Source organism: Taudactylus pleione, unplaced genomic scaffold, assembly GCF_031769625.1.
Source record: "Taudactylus pleione unplaced genomic scaffold, aTauple2 ptg000257l, whole genome shotgun sequence".
Classification (NCBI taxonomy): domain Eukaryota; kingdom Metazoa; phylum Chordata; class Amphibia; order Anura; family Myobatrachidae; genus Taudactylus; species Taudactylus pleione.
In genome coordinates this window covers 727,254-752,000 of record NW_028284659.1, presented here as the reverse complement: position 1 = coordinate 752,000, position 24,747 = coordinate 727,254, and the positions used below count along the sequence as shown (strand labels likewise).

Below are 24,747 nucleotides of genomic sequence, written 5' to 3'. Positions count from 1 at the left end.
AAGACCCATGGTGAAGAATCGGGACGGGGGCCTGTGCCGAAAGGAGAGGGCATACCCGTGAGAAACCACCTCGTGAACCCAAGTGTCTGTCGTGGTAACCGACCAACACTGGGCGAACTGCAGCAGGCGGCCTCCCACTTTGGGATCCCCCAAAGGGAGGCCCGGACCGTCAGGCCGCAGGCTTGTCATCTGGCTTAGAGGTCGGACGTCTGGTACTCCAGGCCTGTTTCCGGGGCTTGGCCGATTTTTTGGGGCCAGCCTGTCTGGGAAAGGACTGAGTCTTAGGCCTACCCTGGGCCCTGTAAGGCCGACCTACCAGAACAGGAAGGGACGGCAGCAGACGGAAGACATGCCGACTTGGCTGCCGCCAGTGTGGCTACGATTTTATCCAGATCCGGACCAAAAACTGGACTTCTCCATTAAACGGCAAAGCTTCCAAGCCCTTCTTGGAATCAGCGTCCGCCTTCCAAGATCGCAACCATAAGGTGCGACGAGCAGCTACAGCTGCCGAAGAAATCCGAGACGCCAGGGTACTGACATCCAAGGCCGCTTCATTGACATAAGTGGCCGAATCCCGGATATTGCCAATCAACCTGGTCTGTTCAGCCGAACAATCGGAATCGAGAGAGGCCTCCAAAGTATCAGCCCAGCGCTCCATAGCTCTGGCTACCCAACAAATGGCCATAGCCGGCCTAGCTGCCCCCCCCTGCAAGGGAATAAACGGACTTTAGGCTGATCTCCACCTTGCGGTCCGTAGCATCCTTCAAGGAGGACATGGAGGGCATGGGTAATGTGGCACTACGGACTAGGCGTGTCACATGAGAATCCACCTGTGGAGGTGACTCCCACTTAGAAAAATAATTATCCGCAAACGGATAAGCCACCGCCAAGCGCCTCTGAAGCTGATGCCATTTGCCAGGCTGTTTCCACGCCTCCTCTAAATGGTCCACTAACTGACCCGAAAGAGGAAACACTGTGGCATCACCCTTAATATCCTTAAAAAAGGCATATTTAGATTTGGACATCCGAGGATCTTCGTCCTCAATCACCAAAGCTGTGCGGACTGCCCGAATGAGTCCAGGAATATACACCTTGGACCTAGCGTCTGCGTCCTTAGTACGGAGAGGTTCCTGGTCCGAAAGATCCAGAATCTCCCCATCATCAGACGTCACGTCGTCATCCTCATAAGGAGCCGACAGAGACGCCACCGGCCCGCTTATGTGGCCGCAACACAGACTTCCCTTATAACACGTCCGACAAGTGCAGTACAGAACTTGTCAGCGAATTAACCCACGCCGGCTCCTGAGAGACCTGAGGAGGGGAAATAGGGAGACTGTGGGGAACCATCAATTGCCTTGGGAAACCCTGCATGGGTGACGACACCACTGACTGCTGGGACAATCCCATCTGTGAGAACACAGGCTGCAGAGCGAACTGGCCCACCAGGGTTGTAAGCGCTTTGGCGAAACAAGCCCAGGGCGGCTCCTGTACCGGGACCGTGACAGTAATTGGCCGCGCCAATAAATAACACTGCCGACATAGCCCCTCTGTGCTACCCTCCCCCTCCGCTATTGGTACCTTACACGTAGTACACACAAGCTGGAGAGGAAATTCACTCTCAGACATGATGGTAAGTATGTGACTCCTCACACTAATACTTTTAGTATAGCGTGAGACCACCCTGCAATCACCGCACCGCAAGGGCTTTAGCAGAAAAAGAACAGGGACAGTGAAATGGCTGACAGTAGAAAATGAAAGTACAGGCAGCAGCGCTAGCAGAATTCACATGCAATGCAAAGAAAATGAATTCCTGCACTATCAGCGCTGTTACTCAACTACGCAGACAAGGAGCCTGGTAGGACACAGCGCTGCATACACTGACCTGAACCTTAACGGAGGAGAGGTATGCCGGGGGACCCAGACCGCGATGCCACCTTTCCAGGCTTCCAGCAGCGTTCACCATGCGTTCAGAGAAGATGGCCGCCGAGGAGCATAGAGGAGGCCGGCCTGGGGGAGGAGCGCTGCCACAGGGCCAGTCGGCGTGTGCAGAGAGGGCTGTGTGCAGTGGGGGAGGCGCCGGCTGCGAGACAGGGAAGGCGCGCTCCCCTGGCATGCATTTAACCCCTGGGACGCCGCTGTGCTACCACTCAGCCGCGGTCCAGCTGTCCCAGGGGGGTAGTGGAAGCGCAGGTTAGTACCTGGCTCCACGCTGCAGCCAGTCCCCAGGGAGCCCCCAGGCTGGGGACTGTGGACCATGTTCAGCAGGGTCCCACCGCGGGGCCCCGCTGCTTACCTTGCTGTCCCACTTAGATCCGCCATGGTCCCAAAACATCTGGGGACACCGCTAGCTGTGACCCCAGATGCTTACCAGCATCCCCGGATCGGTACCGGCGTTCTGGTACCGGTGGGGGTGTAGGGAAGACAGCATGGACGTCAGGACTGACTGTCCATGCTGTACTTCCAGATGTGCAATGAAGGAAACTTCAGGGGCTCTTCTTAGCCCCCACTACAACAGGTGCATCCGACTCCGGCCGGGCACCAAACTGAGATGCCTTGGCTCGGGGGCAGGGTATAGGAGGGGGACCCTAGTGCATCCTGGGAGGCTGAAAGCTGTAACTCTATGGTGCCCGATGCCTGACGTCACACCTATACCCCAAGGTATCCTGTGGATACCCTATGGACCCTAAAGTAGAATGATGAATTTTTCCCTTTGATCCTGTGCTGGTTTAATGATTGATAAATGGCTGCAACATAAAATAAATTAATCCTCCTGGTAGAACAGCCAGCGAGCCGCAGATGAAGTATAAAATAATAAGTCTGTATTCCATCACTAAAGCCTTGCAGAGCAATCAGCACTAAGGGGCCTAATTCAGCAGCGCACTGCTCATCGCAGACTTCCGATTATTGGGAATCTGCACATGCGCAGGACCCATTCTGCGAGTGTGCAGAATGGGTCCTGCATATTCGCAAGCAGACCCTTCACAACTGTGATTACGCAAGCTATCAGCCGATTGTTGCATTCTGCAAATGCATCGCCGCGCACAAACCAGCCACTGCAACCGGGACTGCAGTCACTACGCAGACACATCGCAGAGAGATTTACAGGAAGAACCGTTTGGCGGTGGTGACAGGGGGTGGTCGGCAAAACGCAGGTATGCCGGTGTGTTTGAACGCCATTGCAGGGGCATGCATAAATTAGGCACTGCGATGCCATACGCAGCTGGAGTACTGTGAGTGAGTGCGTGCGATTATCAATTCCAGAGTAACGTGTTGGTCTCCACACCCTCATATTATCGCCAAACGATCCCCCACAAGTCTGCGGGAGGCTGCGATGTTACTCGGTGTTACCAATGGTTTCGCAGTCTTGCTAAGTATTACGGCTATGTGTATGGTAAAGTGGGAGTCCTTAGGTTGTGCTGCGACGGCATAGCGATCGCAGTAAATTAGCATATCATCGCAGTGAAACTGCGTGCGTAATCGGTATTGCAGTTATGGGGCCTAATTCATTACGGATTGCGTCAGCTCTTATGTATAGGATCTGGCGTTTTCCCCTTACTGTAAAGCTGGGCGCACACTATACGATGAATCGTACGATACATTGTTCCAGCGCGGATTGGAAACTATATATTGTACACATTGTATAGTGGCTGCGCCCGATCAGTCATTCCTCGCCACGCCCTATCGGCAGATGAGACGATGCAATGAACAACAAGCGGCAGTTACATGACGCCCTATCGGCAGATGAGACGATGCAATGAACAACAAGCGGCAGTTACAAGACGCCCTATCGGCAGATGAGACGATGCAATGAACAACAAGCGGCAGTTACATGACGTCCTATCGGCAGATGAGACGATGCAATGAACAACAAGCGGCAGTTACATGACGCCCTATCGGCAGATGAGACGATGCAATGAACAACAAGCGGCAGTTACATCATTCCCTAATGCAGCGGATCGTGCTGTGTGTACAGTGCGCACAACGCATCATCGCACGGTCGCACCATCATAAGCTGTGTACCCAACTTATCATATAGGGAGATGCACTAAGCCGTGGAGAGTGCTCAAGTACCAACCAATCAGCTCCTGTCAGTTTTCAGGCTGTGTTTGAAAAATGACAGTTAGGAGCTGATTGGTTGGTGCTTTATCTCTCCCTGATACTGTGCTATATATTAAACGTATCATTACATTCATCCAGTTTCATTTAGGTAACATCTAGCAACGATGTGTAAGCTCTGATGCTGCATCATTAGAGGGGGATTTGTCCTATAGGCTGTAAGCTTGCGAGCAGGGCCCTCGTACCTCTTTGCCTGTCTGTTATTACTCTGCTCTGCAAGAGGCACAAAAAACATCCTTTTGTTTTGTTTTAAATTGAAAACCAACGTGTCCAACTTTACTATATAACACGTTCTACACCCCCTCACACTACCCGTCATCAGATCCCCCTTAGTGTCCATATAACGCTGATATTCCAGGGAGAACTTGCCTTGAAATGTTACATGCAGGCGACACGGAATTCCTGCTTCAATGTGCAAAACAAAAAAAACGTAGCAATAATGATTTTGAAACTCTAATTTTATTGATATTAAGCTGAATGTGAGGACTTTGGCAGGATGGACTAGGCTCAGTATGTATTACAATAAAGGAGATACTGCCTTCCTATTTGTAATATAATAATGCAGACTGGCAGAGGATACCAGGCCTCTGTCCTTCTCCAGCCACCCTGACAACATCGAGGAATATCCCTTTCTAATGTGCCGAATAATTGCGCTATTCTCAGATGCGGTCTCTCTATAGCGGCAGTCAGGGGGCGGCGCCTATCGCCAGTCATTATTTAAAATGAGCGCAAACTCACATCCGAGTGAAAGGATGATTAGAAGTTACTGAGGGGTAATAACCATTGATGTTGTCACCCACCATAATCTGTACACTCGGACACTGAACCTCAAACTAAACAGAACCTTTCCAGAGCAGTTTATTCAACATAATGTCCAAATGTACTGTGATACAATGAGAAGACCGGAGCGGCAGGGAGGGTGCGACGGGTGGGGAACGGTTACTTGTAGAATTCGTGTTCTTGTTCGTCCTTCTTGATAACGGTTTTGTACGCCTTCTCGAAGTCCTTGGCCAACACTATGTAACGATTCTCCCGCACAGCGAGCATGCCGGCCTGAAACAATCAAATACGCCAAGAACATGTGAAATGCTGATACAAGAAAAGGAGCCATCGCTCACACTGTATAAGAGTCATATAGGTAACAGCCTTAAAATAGGGGTATTTGTATGATAGAAGCCATCCAAGATACAGAAGAAAAAAAGGTGAGGTTTCTGGGACTGCTGCAATAACACCTGTAATATAAGTACACCGCGGGGGAATCCCGGGCCTTACCTCTCGGCCTGTAATATAAATACACTGCGGGGGGAATCCCGGGCCTTACCTCTCGGCCTGTAATATAAATACACTGCGGGGGGAATCCCGGGTCTTACCTCTTGGCCTGTAATATAAATACACTGCGGGGGGAATCCCAGGTCTTACCTCTTGGCCTGTAATATAAATACACTGCGGGGGGAATCCCGGGCCTTACCTCTTGGCCTGTAATATAAATACACTGCGGGGGGAATCCCGGGCCTTACCTCTTGGCAGATTGAGTTAATATCTGCCCCGGAGATCTTATCAGGACGAGCAACATCTGTGGCAGCAGTAAAGGCATCAAACATTCAGCACTGAGGTTAATGATAGATTTACCCTCTGTATAACCACAGCCCCAACCTCCCCACTAGGACATCCATGAAAAGTGACCAGAGCTACACATGACAGATTGCAGGAGATCATACCACTGACCCCAATGTTACCTAACCCTCGACTCGACTATCGAATTTGACCATACATGTGGTTGGTCACATTGAACAAGTTATGCCGCTAGGGCTGAGTTGCCAGATCACTTCCACCCAAGCGGAGGCCGGTGACCATGGTAAAAAAGTTACAGCAATCTGACCGGATTTCCACTCAACATCAGCTAAACTTAGTGCCACACACACCTGGCAATATTTAGCCTAACCTGTATTGTACGGATTTAAGATAACACTTGATTGGCTGACTAACGCGGTTTTGCACCGACGAGGTGAGTATCGCTAACCATAGACGCAGCCTAACCTTAAAATTGTGGAAGGAGAAAAAAAAACATTCGGCATTCTGACGTATAATGTTCAAATATTATTTCATCAGCAATCTGTGAATTTGGGGATTCAGAGTGGTGAGCTCAGTCCCTCAGCTGGGTCCACACTGGAGCAATGTGTACTCTAATTATATGGCGGCCGACGGGCGGACATATCGTATCCACGGTACACATCAGAACGATGTAATGAAGGATGGAAAGAACGCTAATTCTTTCCTTCATTATCTGACACAGCGCCACATGCGATATCGTCCGGGTAGTTGTGCAGCACGGCTGAATGGAAGATATCGCCAACGGCCGCGGAGGCGCACAGATTGGCCGTACACTCTGAACGATCCAGCCAATACGTCATTCTGATGCGGCCGGAAGCTACATAATTAGCCCAATATCGCTCCAGTGTGTTCCTAGCTTTACACATATAGAATATAATCATACAGGAAAGGATACAGTCTTCTAGGTCCACCTCCTCGGACAGGTTCATCTTGCTGGTGATGGTGGACAGGACGAGACGTTTCTGCCTGCGGTCTGGCAGAGGGAATTCTATTTTACGGTCCAGGCGGCCGGGGCGCAGGAGAGCTGGATCCAGAGTGTCTGCTCTGTTTGTGGCCATGATGACCTTGAAGAAACCAATCAGGAACAATAAGTATACGAAGGGTAGGACCACTTATTACCCCCTACCCTGCTACTGCTCAATGCCCTAGGCACCCTCCAGTAAGGACCTGATCCCAAACAGACCCATGGAGATGAGAACTGATAGAGGGCAAACAGTCCTTTATGTCCCCTCCCTGACTATGAGCAGTCCCCGTTTTATCTGAAGGACCTACGTCCCGATTTGCTAAATTCTGCAGACAGGCCCCTAAAGGAGCAAATTAAAAAGTAACGGTCAGCGGCCCTGTATCCGTGTTCCACGGAAGACTGCAGATGACCCTTTGGGTCAGCACTGGTATTGCTGGGGGGCTTACTTGTACAAGCGGGAACGCAAAAACCATACGGTATATTCATCAAACCTGTAGAGGACAAGTGCGATTCCCACAGCAACCAGATTCTAGATGGCATTTTATAGAACGTACTAAATTATAGCTATAATCTCCATGGCTGCTACAGGAAACGCCTCCAAGTCTCCTCTACAGGGGGTTTCATAAATCTCCCCCTAGGCCAGGAGTCCATAATTAGAGATGGGACTGAAGCTTCATTGGGTTAATGCAAGTGAAGGACTCCCAGGTGTGACGGGGGATCCCAGAGACAAGACACAAAGACAAACCGGGCCGGACAGGCAACGCTCACCTTCACGTTGACATTCTGATCAAACCCATCCATCTGGTTGAGGAGCTCGAGGAGAATTCTCTGCACCTCGCGGTCAGCTGTGTATAGATAGAACCAAAGATCAGGCCACGGTATTACTACTGAACCTCAGCTATTCCTATAGGGGGTATAATGCTGAATAGATACAGTCACATTGTGCAGTGGAGAATAGGGATTACATAGATACAAAGTTACTCCAGACAGAATGCAGATGCCAGACAGCCGGTACTTTGTGTGCAGTGCCCACCACAGACCGGACGACAACCGCTTCTTACAGGATACACCCCCTTACATAAGAATTAGCTATGAGCACATTTCATTGAGGAGACTGTAATCTTCCTTGATAATCCTTAAAGGTTTATTTTTCCGAATGATTCTAAATAATATGAAGTTTAGCGTCTATTTCTGTTGCCGTTTTAAATCCACCGGTCAAAGCTGCTGTTCATTGGCGTCTATGGCAAACCGCAGGTTGGTAAATCTAACACTAAATTTATTCTGAATTTTCTGCGAAGTGAACACAACCAGCAATCACACAGATAAGACAAAATACAGCGCACGCCACTCACTATACAACGTACAAATTGACACAGGTGAAACTGAACAAGCGGTAAAAAGGACGGGAAGCCTCAGCTACACGCTAGACAATGGCAGCGGGGATATCGTGCTATATACATAGCAATAAAATGCTGGCAGTGAATCTGTGTGTGATGTCACTATGAGGTCACAGTGTGGGAGGGATCTTTGGTTTATAATTATATGGCCATATAGCCATCATTTTATTCTAAGGCAATTCAAGAACAGTCATTACAGTCACAATAGGGGCTCATCCCGAATTCTAATGTTCCTTATATTCCAAATCCTGGGGTCATACAGTGGGACCACTACCTTTTATGGAATCAGCTAAGCGTTAATGCCACTGCATTGTGCCAGCTCATGGAGACAAGGGGTGAATGCAATCTGCCCCGTCTACAATAAGCGCGCTCAGACGCCAGCGCTCACTACTGCCAGCCAGGACTGTAGAGAGTGCGAGCAAGTCGCAGAAGTGAACTAAAACATGTATATAGAATATTGTATTTATTGCAATTCACTTGTGAAAATACTTTACACTATACAGTACATGGATTTACATTTAGAATCAGTCCGTTTACCTTAAGGTTAAGTACACAAGGGCGGCCGGCTTATTGCATCTGTTGTGCCCCAGGGCTCAGCACGGTCTGATTGAACAAACAGCACTTGGAGTAAGTGCCAATATTAGGACAGGCTGCACTTAAGTCCTGCCAACTGTTTGCTAACAGGGTGGGGAAATCTTTACAAGAGTTTCTTAAAATAAAAGTAGAAGAAAAAAAATATATACACACCTGCATACAAGACGCATTGGTGGAAAGCAGAGAAATGGTCTTTAAAAACATTTTATTACAGAAAAGTATCTGGAGCTTTTGCCATGAAGTCGAGCACTAAGGACCTGGGGGGCCGAGAGCACATTATGAAGAAACCAGAAATTCCGACCAAGGACCACTCACCTCCCGTCTGAGCATCAAATCTCTTTGTGGCGATGGCATCAATTTCATCGATAAATATGATGGCGGGGGCATTCTCTTTGGCGAGCCGGAACACGTCCCGTACCATGCGAGGACCCTCACCCAGATACTTCTGGACAAACTCTGAGCCCACCACACGGATGAAAGCAGCTGTGAGAAGGGGAGAACGAGGTGTTGTTGGGTGAGGGGCACATTCATAACCCCCAAGTCTCACCATAACTGGACACAAGTCAGCAACAGCGTTCTATAACAGCCTAAGGTCCCCAAAACAAAGGGGTAACCTATATTCCATTATGTACATTGGCCTGAATCAGATATGGACGCAAAGTTGCAGCGATTGGACGCTCCCGTGCTCTGGGAGGCTTTGGACAAATTAGCATATTTTCGCTATTGCGTTCCCTGAGAGATAGCAGCTGCGATGGGATATGCGCACGGATCTGAATGAGGCCGATTATGCGCAATAAAAGCTTAATCTGCCGACAGACTGTACTCACCCCGCGTTACCGCTCACCCCACATTACTGCTCATCCCCGCGTTACCGCTTACCCCTACGTTACCGCTCACTGCTCACCCCGCGTTACCACTCATCCCACATTAGTTTACGCTTCTCTAAATACTTTTTTCAAAGCCACAGCAGCTGGAAAGATTACTGTAGTTAATGAGAAATTGTAAGCTGGCACTTTATATAAAATATCTGTTAATAAATAAACTGTTCATAAATAAATGAACTGAAATTGTATAGGTTAGTCTTCCTGTCCAAATGAATTCAGAACATGATTTTGGTGGGAGAAGTGGGCTCATAGTGGGGGTCTCTGTGAAGTCACTCAGATAGCGCATTTAATCACCAAGCATCTCCTTCTTGCTGGTAGTAACAGATGTAAGAGAGTCACTATGTAACAGCGATGTGTTTCCATGGTGACAGTCAGGGATAAAAGTAATAGTCTGCATGATGCAGGCATCACCGAGGTCCCAGGGAGACGGCCTGATGTTTTAAAGGTGCAATCATCTAAAAGGCAAAACCAACATGGTTAAATATTGTCACCTAGAACCTGCAATGCCAGCATTGCGCAGACCATTACATTTACCCCTGCGTGCGGTTGTTCCACTCCTATGTGATCTGATATTCTGAGGCTGCGGAACAGAACTACAAGTCTCATATTCTCACCAACCTGTTGTGTGATGCGCCACAGCTTTGGCCAACATGGTCTTGCCGCAACCAGGGGGACCGTACATCAGCACACCACGGGGAGGATCAATACCTATCTGCATGGTAAGCGGAGAGAAGCGTTACGGTTTACCGCCCACATTTATCAAATACTCTGATGTAACATACGCTCCACGCAAGGCTATAAGGGTCCAGCCTCACACACCTGTTTGTAGAGCTCAAAGTGTGTAAGTGGCAGCTCCACGGCCTCCCGGACCTCCTGCTTCTGGATGTCCATGCCACCAATGTCTGAATATAACACGTCCGGCTTCTGGTCTGGAAAGACAATATGAATGGGTTACATCATTTGGATTAGGTGAGCCACATAGGAGAGTGGTAATGGCTGTATGCTGATATCAGTAGGTGAGGGGTCATTACCCGCAGTAAGCATCATGATACTGCTGTCGGCCTCTGGGGGGAGAACATCTACCAGAGCGTTGCTGTGTTTGTGGAGAGCAACTGAGGCGTTTGGCTTCAACAGTTCCCGATCGATGGTGCTTAGTATCCGCACATAGTAATTAGATCCTACAAAAAAATGGTTTGAATAGAGAAATGTTAATGCAGAAAAAGATCCCAACTACATCTGAACATAAGAATTTAAGTATCAAGACTACTAATCTTCATAAACCCCCATAAGTGGTGACATTTCCACCCCCCCATATTACAGGGATATCACGTACCAGTTGTGGACCCAACAATTGCAGTATTCTGGTCCACTGCCTCCAGGAACTGCCCAATGACCAGGGGGATGCTCTGGATGCGCTTCACCTCCTCCTGGGCGTGCAAAAACTCCTTTTTCAGGTTCTTCTGCTCATCCTTAATATATTCCTCCTGAACCTCTAAGAACTCCAACTCCTGTTGTAGTTTCTGCGACAGAGAAGAGACTCATCAGAAAGAGACACACGGCGGACTGTCCGATATCAGTGACACAGGCAGAGGAGGCGCTGGGGGCTGATACCGTGTACTGGTCATTACATCAGCACCAGCCTAACATACTGGGCACCTTCAGGAGCAGCTGTGGCGCTGGACGCTAGGAGTAATCAGAGCGCTCACCTTGTACCGACTGTATAAATCCTCCAAATCTTCGGGCTCCGGACCAAGGAAAGAGAGCGCTGTAACTGGGCGTGAGGACACCAGGGAGGGGGCTTCATCCTGGGATGGAAGAACATAAATAAAGAAAAACTGAATCTACTCTATAATAGTCAGAGCATTTTACACCTTATTATTATCCTTATACTATACTTCGATAAGATGCCTACATAGAATAACAACGAAGAGGTCTAATAAGTGAAGGGACTGAATTACAGAGGGGATGCCCATAGGGTACCAGCGTGTAATGGTGGCAATACAGGGACTGAATTACAGAGGGGATGCCCATAGGGTACCAGCGTGTAATGGTGGCAATACAGGGACTGAATTACAGAGGGGATGCCCATAGGGTACCAGCGTGTAATGGTGGCAATACAGGGACTGAATTACAGAGGGGATGCCCATAGGGTACCAGCGTGTAATGGTGGCAATACAGGGACTGAATTACAGAGGGGATGCCCATAGGGTACCAGCGTGTAATGGTGGCAATACAGGGACTGAATTACAGAGGGGATGCCCATAGGATACCAGCGTGTAATGGTGGCAATACTGGGACTGAAAGGAAAAACCATGTCCATGGAGAGTGGGACACTGATGGCTGCCGGCCATTGGCTCCCGGGGTCCATCCCTAGTTGTGTGGGGGGTGTCCCATATACCGGCGCACTCATAGATGTGGGGTGGTGATAACCCCAGCGTTACGCGTTATGGGCGAGCTCTCTGCGCCAGTTCCTGTGTGCTCGTCTTTGTAGCCCTTATAATGGCTGCTGTTATTTATACTTAGGTCTCTTTTATTGATTGAATGTATAAATGTCATTTATTATGGCGATTAAGGACGCGATTCTGATCCGTATGCTCTGCCGTGTGATGTTTTTCTTCCTGTGCCTGCGTCACGATTGTGCTCATAGAGTTGCAGATGTGATTTCAGACACACGGGTGTGGAAATAGGAGGGAGCTGAAATCCCGGCTGTCGGTGCTTAGAATGCCGACATCAGTCACAACCCGATGGCACGTAGTGGGGTCAGGCACTAGGGGCGAGGGTTAGGTATTGGCTGTGGGGGATGTTAGGTTGAGGCACCGGGGAGGGAGGGTGAGGGGTAATTACAGACAGGTGTAACACCGCCATGATCCCAAACCCAACCATCCCCTGTGCCACCCACACATGTAATCACCAAACCCTCCAGCACCCCCCACCAGCCACTGGTATCCCCCTCTCTCCCCCAACACCCGGTCCCCAGCAGCCCCTGCCCCCTCTCTCTCTGTCCCCCAGTCCCAGCAGCCCTTGGTGTCCCCCACTCCACCCCAGCAGCCCCTGCCCCCTCTCTCTCTGTCCCCCAGCAGCCCTTGGTATCCCCCACTCTCCACCAGCAACACCAGGTCCCCAGCAGCCCCCTACCCCCTCTCTCTCCCCCCTCCCCAGGAGCCGGCTCAGCAGGTGACAGTAAGTGAGCGGGGAGACGCGGTGTCCGGGCTGGGGGCGCTATGGGCGGCGGGCTGTGACATGGAGCGCCCCCCGGACAGCAGGTACCTGGGCGCTGCTCTTCTCTGTGATCACCCCGATCTCCTCCATTATCTGCCGATTCCCTGTGTCACTGCGGCGCTCACTACACGCCTCACTTCCGGCGCCGGGCTGACGTCACAGGGAGGGCGGAGACACCAGCACTGCAGAGAGGGTTGCTGCTATTTCCTATGTGGCTGAAGGACCTCTGTGACGTAGACACCACGTGACCGCTCCCGCGTTACCACCCACTAGGGCATAGAGGGGGAATCTATATCTGTGGCGAGCGCAGCATCCCCGCCCCTCCCCCTTTCATGCCGGGTCACGTGGGTGTGACGTCACAGGTCCATCAGCCTTGTATAGTCTAGTCCTGCGTAGAGAGGGAAGCTCATTATGGCCCTCATTCAGAGCCGCTCGCTGTTTGCGGTCGTTCGTTCTAAAACAAGGGGTGGCTATTCAAATGAACCCTTCACTAATTGCGGTCTGTTCACGCCTCTAAGTCTGAACGAGCGAGCAAAACATACGCTCGTTTATTTGTTAAAAACGCCCCCTGGCCGCTCGCATCATACGTCATGTCCGCTATTTATTAGATTAATCGAGTACATCGAACAGCGGATGACCTTACTCGCTATTCTTGAGGCTGGTTTTTTCAACCGCTATTTTGCGAACAGTTCTGACTATAAAATAACCCAGTGACGTGGTCAATGACGCTGCTGTATTAAATATGCACACCCATAAAACGCCCGTTTTGACCGTTAAGCACGCCTGCGTTCTGATCTCCACTCCCCGTTTTCAAGCACCTTCCCCTGTTACCACCCACATACGCCTCCTCCTGTCACTCAAAATAGCAGGCACTCGCTATATAGCGAACAAACGATTTTCGGCCGCACTGACTGGTTCGCGCATGTGAATTAAAATCCGTACGCATGTGCAGATGTGCAAACATCGGTCAGAACCAACGAGCGCCCGCTTACGAGCGGCTATGAATGAGGGCCTATGTCCCCTCCTCTCCCCATAACCACTGAGCCACCCAATAGGCAGTGTACATTATATTACCTCTGATACCCCCTGAGCCACCTATATTACCTGTCTGATACCCACTGAGCCACCTATATTACCTGTCTGATACCCACTGAGCCACCTATATTACCTGTCTGATACCCACTGAGCCAACTATATTGCCTCTCTGATACCCACTGAGCCACCTATATTACCTCTGATACCCACTGACACTGCAATATGTACTGTTATCACCTATATTACCTCTCTGATACCCACTGACACTGCAATATGTACTGTTATCACCTATATTACCTCTCTGATACCCACTGATACTGCAATGTGTACTGTAATCACCTATATTACCTGTCTAATACCCACTGACACTGCAATATGTACTGTAATCACCTATATTACCTCTCTGATACCCACTGATACTACAATGTGTACTGTAATCACCTATATTACCACTCTGATACCCACTGACACTGCAATGTGTACTGTAATCCCCTATATTACCTGTCTGATACCCACTGACACTGCAATGTGTACTCTAATCACCTATATTACCTCTCTGATACCCACTGACACTGCAATGTGTACTGTAATCACCTATATTACCTCTCTGATACCCACTGACACTGCAATGTGTACTGTAATCACCTATATTACCTCTCTGATACCCACTGACACTGCAATGTGTACTGTAATTACCTATATTACCTGATACCCACTGACACTGCACTGTGTACTGTAATCACCTATATTACCTGTCTGATACCCACTGACACTGCAATGTGTACTGTAATCCCCTATATTACCTGTCTGATACCCACTGACACTGCACTGTAATCACCTATATTACATGTGATACCCACTGACACTGCACTGTGTACTGTAATCCCCTATATTACCTGTCTGATACCCACTGACACGGCAATGTGTACTGTAATCATCTATATTACCTCTCTGATACCCACTGACACTGCACTGTAATCACCTATATTATATGTGATACCCACTGACACTGCAACCCCCAAATTACCTGTCTGATACCCACTGACACTGCAATGTGTACTGTAATCATCTATATTACCTCTCTGATACCCACTGACACTGCACTGTGTAATGTAATCACTTATATTGCCTGTCTGATACCCACTGACACTGCAATGTGTACTGTAATCACCTATATTACCTCTCTTGATACCCACTGACACTGCAATGTGTACTGTAATCCCCTATATTACCTGTCTGATACCCACTGACACTGCACTGTAATCACCTATATTACATGTGATACCAACTGACACTGCAATGTGTACTGTAATCCCCTATATTACCTGTCTGATACCCACTGACAGTGCAATGTGTACTGTAATCATCTATATTACCTCTCTGATACCCACTGACACTGCACTGTAATCACCTATATTATACGTGATACCCACTGACACTGCACTGTGTACTGTAATCACCTATATTACCTGTCTGATACCCAATGACACTGCAATGTGTACTGTAATCACCTATATTACCTGTCTGATACCCACTGACACTGCACTGTAATCACCTATATTACCTCTCTGATACCCACTGACACTGCAATGTGTACTGTAATCACCTATATTACCTGATACCCACTGACACTGCACTGTGTACTGTAATCACCTATATTACCTCTCTGATACTGCACTGTAATCCCCTATATTACCTGTCTTATACCCACTGACACTGCAATGTGTGCTGTAATCACCTATATTACCACACTGATACCCACTGACACGGCAATGTGTACTGTAATCACCTATATTATCTGTCTGATACTGCACTGTGTACTGTAATCCCCTATATTACCTGATACCCACTGACACTGCACTGTGTACTGTAATCCCCTATATTACCTGTCTGATACCCACTGACACTGCAATGTGTACTGTAATCACCTATATTACATCTCTTGATACCCACTGACACTGCAATGTGTACTGTAACCCCATATATTACCTGTCTGATACCCACTGACTCTGCACTGTAATCACCTATATTACATGTGATACCAACTGACACTGCACTGTCTACTGTAATCCCTTATATTACCTGTCTGATACCCACTGACAGTGCAATGTGTACTGTAATCATCTAAATTACCGCTCTGATACCCACTTACACTGCATTGTAATCACCTGTATTATATGTGATACCCACTGACACTGCAACCCCCAAATTACCTGTCTGATACCCACTGACACTGCAATGTGTACTGTAATCATCTATATTACCTCTCTGATACCCACTGACACTGCACTGTGTACTGTAATCACCTATATTACCTGTCTGCTACCCACTGACACTGCACTGTAATCACCTATATTACATGTGATACCCACTGACACTGCACTGTGTACTGTAATCCCCTATATTACCTGTCTGATACCCACTGACAGTGCAATGTGTACTGTAATCATCTATATTACCTCTCTGATACCCACTGACACTGCACTGTAATCACCTATATTATACGTGATACCCACTGACACTGCACTGTGTACTGTAATCACCTATATTACCTGTCTGATACCCAATGACACTGCAATGTGTACTGTAATCACCTATATTACCTGTCTGATACCCACTGACACTGCACTGTAATCACCTATATTACCTCTCTGATACCCACTGACACTGCAATGTGTACTGTAATCACCTATATTACCTGATACCCACTGACACTGCACTGTGTACTGTAATCACCTATATTACCTCTCTGATACTGCACTGTAATCCCCTATATTACCTGTCTTATACCCACTGACACTGCAATGTGTGCTGTAATCACCTATATTACCACACTGATACCCACTGACACGGCAATGTGTACTGTAATCACCTATATTATCTGTCTGATACTGCACTGTGTACTGTAATCCCCTATATTACCTGATACCCACTGACACTGCACTGTGTACTGTAATCCCCTATATTACCTGTCTGATACCCACTGACACTGCAATGTGTACTGTAATCACCTATATTACATCTCTTGATACCCACTGACACTGCAATGTGTACTGTAACCCCATATATTACCTGTCTGATACCCACTGACTCTGCACTGTAATCACCTATATTACATGTGATACCAACTGACACTGCACTGTCTACTGTAATCCCTTATATTACCTGTCTGATACCCACTGACAGTGCAATGTGTACTGTAATCATCTAAATTACCTCTCTGATACCCACTGACACTGCACTGTAATCACCTATATTATATGTGATACCCACTGACACTGCAACCCCCAAATTACCTGTCTGATACCCACTGACACTGCAATGTGTACTGTAATCATCTATATTACCTCTCTGATACCCACTGACACTGCACTGTGTACTGTAATCACCTATATTACCTGTCTGCTACCCACTGACACTGCACTGTAATCACCTATATTACATGTGATACCCACTGACACTGCACTGTGTACTGTAATCCCCTATATTACCTGTCTGATACCCACTGACACGGCAATGTGTACTGTAATCATCTATATTACCTCTCTGATACCCACTGACACTGCACTGTAATCACCTATATTATATGTGATACCCACTGACACTGCAACCCCCAAATTACCTGTCTGATACCCACTGACATTGCAATGTGTACTGTAATCATCTATATTACCTCTCTGATACCCACTGACACTGCACTGTGTACTGTAGTCACCTATATTACCTGCCTGATACTCACTGACACTGCACTGTGTACTGCAATCACCTATATTACCTCTCTGATACCCACTGACACTGCACTGTGTACTGTAATCACCTATATTACCTCTCTGATACCCACTTACACTGCACTGTAATCACCTATATGACATGTGATACCCACTGACACTGCACTGTGTACTGTAATCCCCTATATTACCTGTCTGATACCCACTGACACTGCAATGTGTACTGTAATCACCTATTTTACCTATCTGATACCCACTGACACTGCAATGTGTACTGTAATCACCTATATTACCTCTCTGATACCCACTGAGCCACCTATATTATCTGTCTGATACCCACTGAGCCACCTATATTATCTCTCTGATACCCACTGAGCCACCTGTATTAACTCTCTGATACCCACTGAGCCACCTATATTACCTCTGATACCCACTGAGCCACCTATATTACCTGTCTGATACACACTGAGCCACCTATATTACCTCTGATACCCACTGACACTGCAATATGTACTGTAATCACCTATATTACCTCTCTGATACCCACTGACACTACAATGTGTACTGTAATCATCTATATTACCTGTCTTATACCCACTGACACTGCACTGTGTACTGTAATCACCTATATTTCCTGTTTGATACCCACTGACACTGCAATGTGTACTGTAATCCCCTATATTACCTGTCTGATACCCACTGACACTGCACTGTAATCACCTATATTACCTCTCTGATAACCACTGACACTGCAATGTGTACTGTAATCACCTATATTACCTGATACCCACTGACACTGCACTGTGTACTGTAATCACCTATATTACCTCTCTGATACTGCACTGTAATCCCCTATATTACCTGTCTTATACCAACTGACACTGCAATGTGTACTGTAATCACCTATATTACCTCTCTTGATACCCACTGACACAGCAATGTGTACTGTAATCCCCTATATTACCTGTCTGATACCCACTGACTCTGCACTGTAATCACCTATATTACATGTGATAACAACTGACACTGCACTGTGTACTGTAATCCCCTATATTACCTATCTGATACCCACTGACAGTGCAATGTGTACTGTAATCATCTATATGACCTCTCTGATACCCACTGACACTGCACTGTAATCACCTATATTATATGTGATACCCACTGACACTGCACTGTGTACTGTAATCACCTATATTACCTGTCTGATACCCATTGACACTGCAAAGTGTACTGTAATCACCTATATTACCTGTCTGATACCCACTGACACTGCAATTTGTACTGTAATCCCCTATATTACCTGTCTGATACCCACTGACACTGCACTGTAATCACCTATATTACATGTGATACCCACTGACACTGCACTGTGTACTGTAATCCCCTATATTACCTGTCTGATACCCACTGGCACGGCAATGTGTACTGTAATCATCTATATTACCTCTCTGATACCCACTGACACTGCACTGTAATCACCTATATTATATGTGATACCCACTGACACTGCAACCCCCAAATTACCTGTCTGATACCCACTGACACTGCAATGTGTACTGTAATCATCTATATTACCTCTCTAATACCCACTGACACTGCACTGTGTACTGTAATCACCTATATTACCTGTCTGATACTCACTGACACTGCACTGTGTACTGCAATCACCTATATTACCTCTCTGATACCCACTGACACTGCACTGTGTACTGTAATCACCTATATTACCTCTCTGATACCCACTTACACTGCACTGTAATCACCTATATCACATGTGATACCCACTGACACTGCACTGTGTACTGTAATCCCCTATATTACCTGTCTGATACCCACTGACACTGCAATGTGTACTGTAATCACCTATATTACCTATCTGATACCCACTGACACTGCAATGTGTACTGTAATCACCTATATTACCTCTCTGATACCCACTGAGCCACCTATATTATCTGTCTGATACCCACTGAGCCACCAATATTATCTCTCTGATACCCATTGAGCCACCTATATTACCTCTCTGATACCCACTGAGCCACCTATATTACCTCTGATACCCACTGAGCCACCGATATTACCTGTCTGATACCCACTGAGCCACCTATATTACCTCTGATACCCACTGACACTGCAATATGTACTGTAATCACCTATATTACCTCTCTGATACCCACTGACACTGCAATGTGTAATGTAATCACCTATATTACCTGTCTGATACCCACTGACACTGCACTGTGTACTGTAATCACCTATATTACCTGTCTGATACCCACTGACACTGCAATGTGTACTGTAATCCCCTATATTACCTGTCTGATACCCAATGACACTGCACTGTAATCACCCGTATTACATGTGATACCCACTGACACTACACTGTGTACTGTTATCCCCTATATCACCTGTCTGATACCCACTGACACTGCAATGTGTACTGTAATCATCTATATTACCTCTCTGATACCCACTGACACTGCACTGTAATCACCTATATTACATGTCTGATACCCACTGACACTGCACTGTAATCACCTATGTTATATGTGATACCCACTGACACTGCACTGTAACCCCCAAATTACCTGTCTGATACCCACTGACACTGCAATGTGTACTGTAATCATCTATATTACCTCTCTGATACCCACTGACACTGCACTGTGTACTGTAATCACCTATATTACCTGTCTGATACCCAATGACACTGCAAAGTGTACTGTAATCCCCTATATTACCTGTCTGATACTCACTGACACTGCACTGTGTATTGTAATCACCTATATTACCTCTCTGATACCCACTGACACTGCACTGTGTACTGTAATCCGCTATATTACCTGTCTTATACCCACTGACACTGCAATGTGTACTGTAATCACCTATATTACCTGTCTGATACCCACTGACACTGCAATGTGTGCTGTAATCACCTATATTACCACACTGATACTGCAATGTGTACTGTAATCACCTATATTATCTGTCTGATATTGCACTGTGTACTGTAATCCCCTATATTACCTGATACCCACTGACACTGCACTGTGTACTGTAATCCCCTATATTACCTGTATGATACCCACTGACACTGCAATGTGTACTGTAATCACCTATATTACCTCTCTTGATACCCACTGACACTGCAATGTGTACTGTAATCCCCTATATTACCTGTCTGATACCCACTGACACTGCACTGTAATCACCTATATTATATGTGATACCCACTGACACTGCACTGTGTACTGTAATCACCTATATTACCTGTCTGATACCCAATGACACTGCAAAGTGTACTGTAATCACCTATATTACCTGTCTGATACTCACTGAGACTGCACTGTGTACTGCAATCACCTATATTACCTCTCTGATACCCACTGACACTGCACTGTGTACTGTAATCACCTATATTACCTCTCTGATACCCACTTACACTGCACTGTAATCACCTATATGACATGTGATACCCACTGACACTGCACTGTGTACTGTAATCCCCTATATTACCAGTCTGATACCCACTGACACTGCAATGTGTACTGTAATCACCTATATTACCTATCTGACACCCACTGACACTGCAATGTGTACTGTAATCACCTATATTACCTCTCTGATACCCACTGAGCCACCTATAATACCTCTCTGATACCCACATATTACCTGTCTGATACCCACTGAGCCACCTATATTATCTCTCTGATACCCACCGAGCCACCTATATTACCTGTCTGATACCCACTGAGCCACCTATATTACCTCTGATACCCACTGACACTGCAATATGTAGTGTAGTCACCTATATTACCTCTCTGATACCCACTGACACTGCAATGTGTACTGTAATCACCTATATTACCTCTCTGATACCCACTGACACTGCAATGTGTACTGTAATCACCTATATTACCTCTCTGATACCCACTGACACTGCACTGTGTACTGTAATCACCTATATTACCTGATACCCACTGACACTGCAGTGTGTACTGTAATCACCTATATTACCTCTCTGATACCCACTGACACTGCACTGTGTATTGTAATCCCCTATATTACCTGTCTGATACCCACTGACACTGCACTGTAATCACCTATATTACCTGTCTGATACCCACTGACACTGCAATGTGTACTGTAATCCCCTATATTACCTCTCTGATACCCACTGACACTGCACTGTAATCACCTATATTATATGTGATACCCACTGACACTGCACTGTGTACTGTAATCATCTATATTACCTGTCTGATACCCAATGACACTGCAAAGTGTACTGTAATCACCTATATTACCTGTCTGATACTCACTGAGACTGCACTGTGTACTGCAATCACCTATATTACCTCTCTGATACCCACTGACACTGCACTGTGTACTGTAATCACCTATATTACCTCTCTGATACCCACTTACACTGCACTGTAATCACCTATATGACATGTGATACCCACTGACACTGCACTGTGTACTGTAATCCCCTATATTACCAGTCTGATACCCACTGACACTGCAATGTGTACTGTAATCACCTATATTACCTATCTGACACCCACTGACACTGCAATGTGTACTGTAATCACCTATATTACCTCTCTGATACCCACTGAGCCACCTATAATACCTCTCTGATACCCACATATTACCTGTCTGATACCCACTGAGCCACCTATATTATCTCTCTGATACCCACCGAGCCACCTATATTACCTGTCTGATACCCACTGAGCCACCTATATTACCTCTGATACCCACTGACACTGCAATATGTAGTGTAGTCACCTATATTACCTCTCTGATACCCACTGACACTGCAATGTGTACTGTAATCACCTATATTACCTCTCTGATACCCACTGACACTGCAATGTGTAATGTAATCACCTATATTACCTCTCTGATACCCACTGACACTGCACTGTGTACTGTAATCACCTATATTACCTGATAGCCACTGACACTGCAGTGTGTACTGTAATCACCTATATTACCTCTCTGATACCCACTGACACTGCACTGTGTATTGTAATCCCCTATATTACCTGTCTGATACCCACTGACACTGCACTGTAATCACCTATATTACCTGTCTGATACCCACTGACACTGCAATGTGTACTGTAATCCCCTATATTACCTCTCTGATACCCACTGACACTGCACTGTAATCACCTATATTATATGTGATACCCACTGACACTGCAACCCCCAAATTACCTGTCTGATACCCACTGACACTGCAATGTGTACTGTAATCATCTATATTACCTCTCTGATACCCACTGACACTGCACTGTGTACTGTAATCACCTATATTACCTGTCTGATACCCACTGACACTGCACTGTAATCACCTATATTACATGTGATACCCACTGACACTGCACTGTGTACTGTAATCCCCTATATTACCTGTCTGATACCCACTGACACGGCAATGTGTACTGTAATCATCTATATTACCTCTCTGATTCCCACTGACACTGCACTGTAATCACCTATATTATATGTGATACCCACTGACACTGCAACCCCCAAATAACCTGTCTGATACCCACTGACACTGCAATGTGTACTGTAATCATCTATATTACCTCTCTGATACCCACTGACACTGCACTGTGTACTGTAATCACCTATATTACCTGCCTGATACTCACTGACACTGCACTGTGTACTGCAATCACCTATAATACCTCTCTGATACCCACTGACACTGCACTGTGTACTGTAATCACCTATATTACCTCTCTGATACCCACTTACACTGCACTGTAATCACCTATATGACATGTGATACCCACTGACACTGCACTGTGTACTGTAATCCCCTATATTACCTGTCTGATACCCACTGACACTGCAATGTGTACTGTAATCACCTATATTACCTATCTGATACCCACTGACACTGCAATGTGTACTGTAATCAACTATATTACCTCTCTGATACCCACTGACACTGCACTGTGTACTGTAATCACCTATATTACCTGTTTGATACCCACTGACACTGCAATGTGTACTGTAATCCCCTATATTACCTGTCTGATACCCACTGACACTGCACTGTAATCACCTATATTACCTCTCTGATACCCACTGACACTGCAATGTGTACTGTAATCACCTATATTACCTGATACCCACTGACACTGCACTGTGTACTGTAATCACCTATATTACCTCTCTGATACTGCACTGTAATCCCCTATATTACCTGTCTTATACCCACTGACACTGCAATGTGTACTGTAATCACCTATATTACCTCTCTTGATACCCACTTACACAGCAATGTGTACTGTAATCCCCTATATTACCTGTCTGATACCCAATGACTCTGCACTGTAATCACCTATATTACATGTGATAACAACTGACACTGCACTGTGTACTGTAATCCCCTATATTACCTGTCTGATACCCACTGACAGTGCAATGTGTACTGTAATCATCTATATTACCTCTCTGATACCCACTGACACTGCACTGTAATCACCTATATTATATGTGATACCCACTGACACTGCACTGTGTACTGTAATCACCTATATTACCTGTCTGATACCCAATGACACTGCAAAGTGTACTGTAATCACCTATATTACCTGTCTGATACCCACTGACACTGCAATTTGTACTGTAATCCCCTATATTACCTGTCTGATACCCACTGAAACTGCAGTGTAATCACCTATATTACATGTGATACCCACTGACACTGCACTGTGTACTGTAATCCCCTATATTACCTGTCTGATACCCACTGGCACGGCAATGTGTACTGTAATCATCTATATTACCTCTCTGATACCCACTGACACTGCACTGTAATCACCTATATTATATGTGATACCCACTGACACTGCATTCCCCAAATTACCTGTCTGATACCCACTGACACTGCAATGTGTACTGTAATCATCTATATTACCTCTCTAATACCCACTGACACTGCACTGTGTACTGTAATCACCTATATTACCTGTCTGATACTCACTGACACTGCACTGTGTACTGCAATCACCTATATTACCTCTCTGATACCCACTGACACTGCACTGTGTACTGTAATCACCTATATTACCTCTCTGATACCCACTTACACTGCACTGTAATCACCTATATGACATGTGATACCCACTGACACTGCACTGTGTACTGTAATCCCCTATATTACC

At 46.4% G+C, this 24,747-nt stretch overlaps 1 protein-coding gene across 1 annotated transcript; it reads right to left on the bottom strand.

The window, feature by feature from the left end:
• Nucleotides 1-4,556: 4,556 nt before the first annotated feature.
• PSMC4 (proteasome 26S subunit, ATPase 4) lies at nucleotides 4,557-13,025 on the bottom strand. The gene is made up of 11 exons (XM_088480863.1): nucleotides 12,834-13,025; nucleotides 11,273-11,371; nucleotides 10,900-11,086; nucleotides 10,598-10,744; nucleotides 10,386-10,495; nucleotides 10,185-10,278; nucleotides 8,998-9,165; nucleotides 7,460-7,536; nucleotides 6,623-6,791; nucleotides 5,634-5,689; nucleotides 4,557-5,169 (listed from the first exon to the last, which is right to left on the bottom strand). Exons 1-11 carry the CDS (start codon nucleotides 12,873-12,875, stop codon nucleotides 5,056-5,058), a joined length of 1,263 nt encoding a protein of 420 aa, XP_088336989.1. The 5' UTR covers nucleotides 12,876-13,025; the 3' UTR covers nucleotides 4,557-5,055.
• Nucleotides 13,026-24,747: the final 11,722 nt, after the last annotated feature.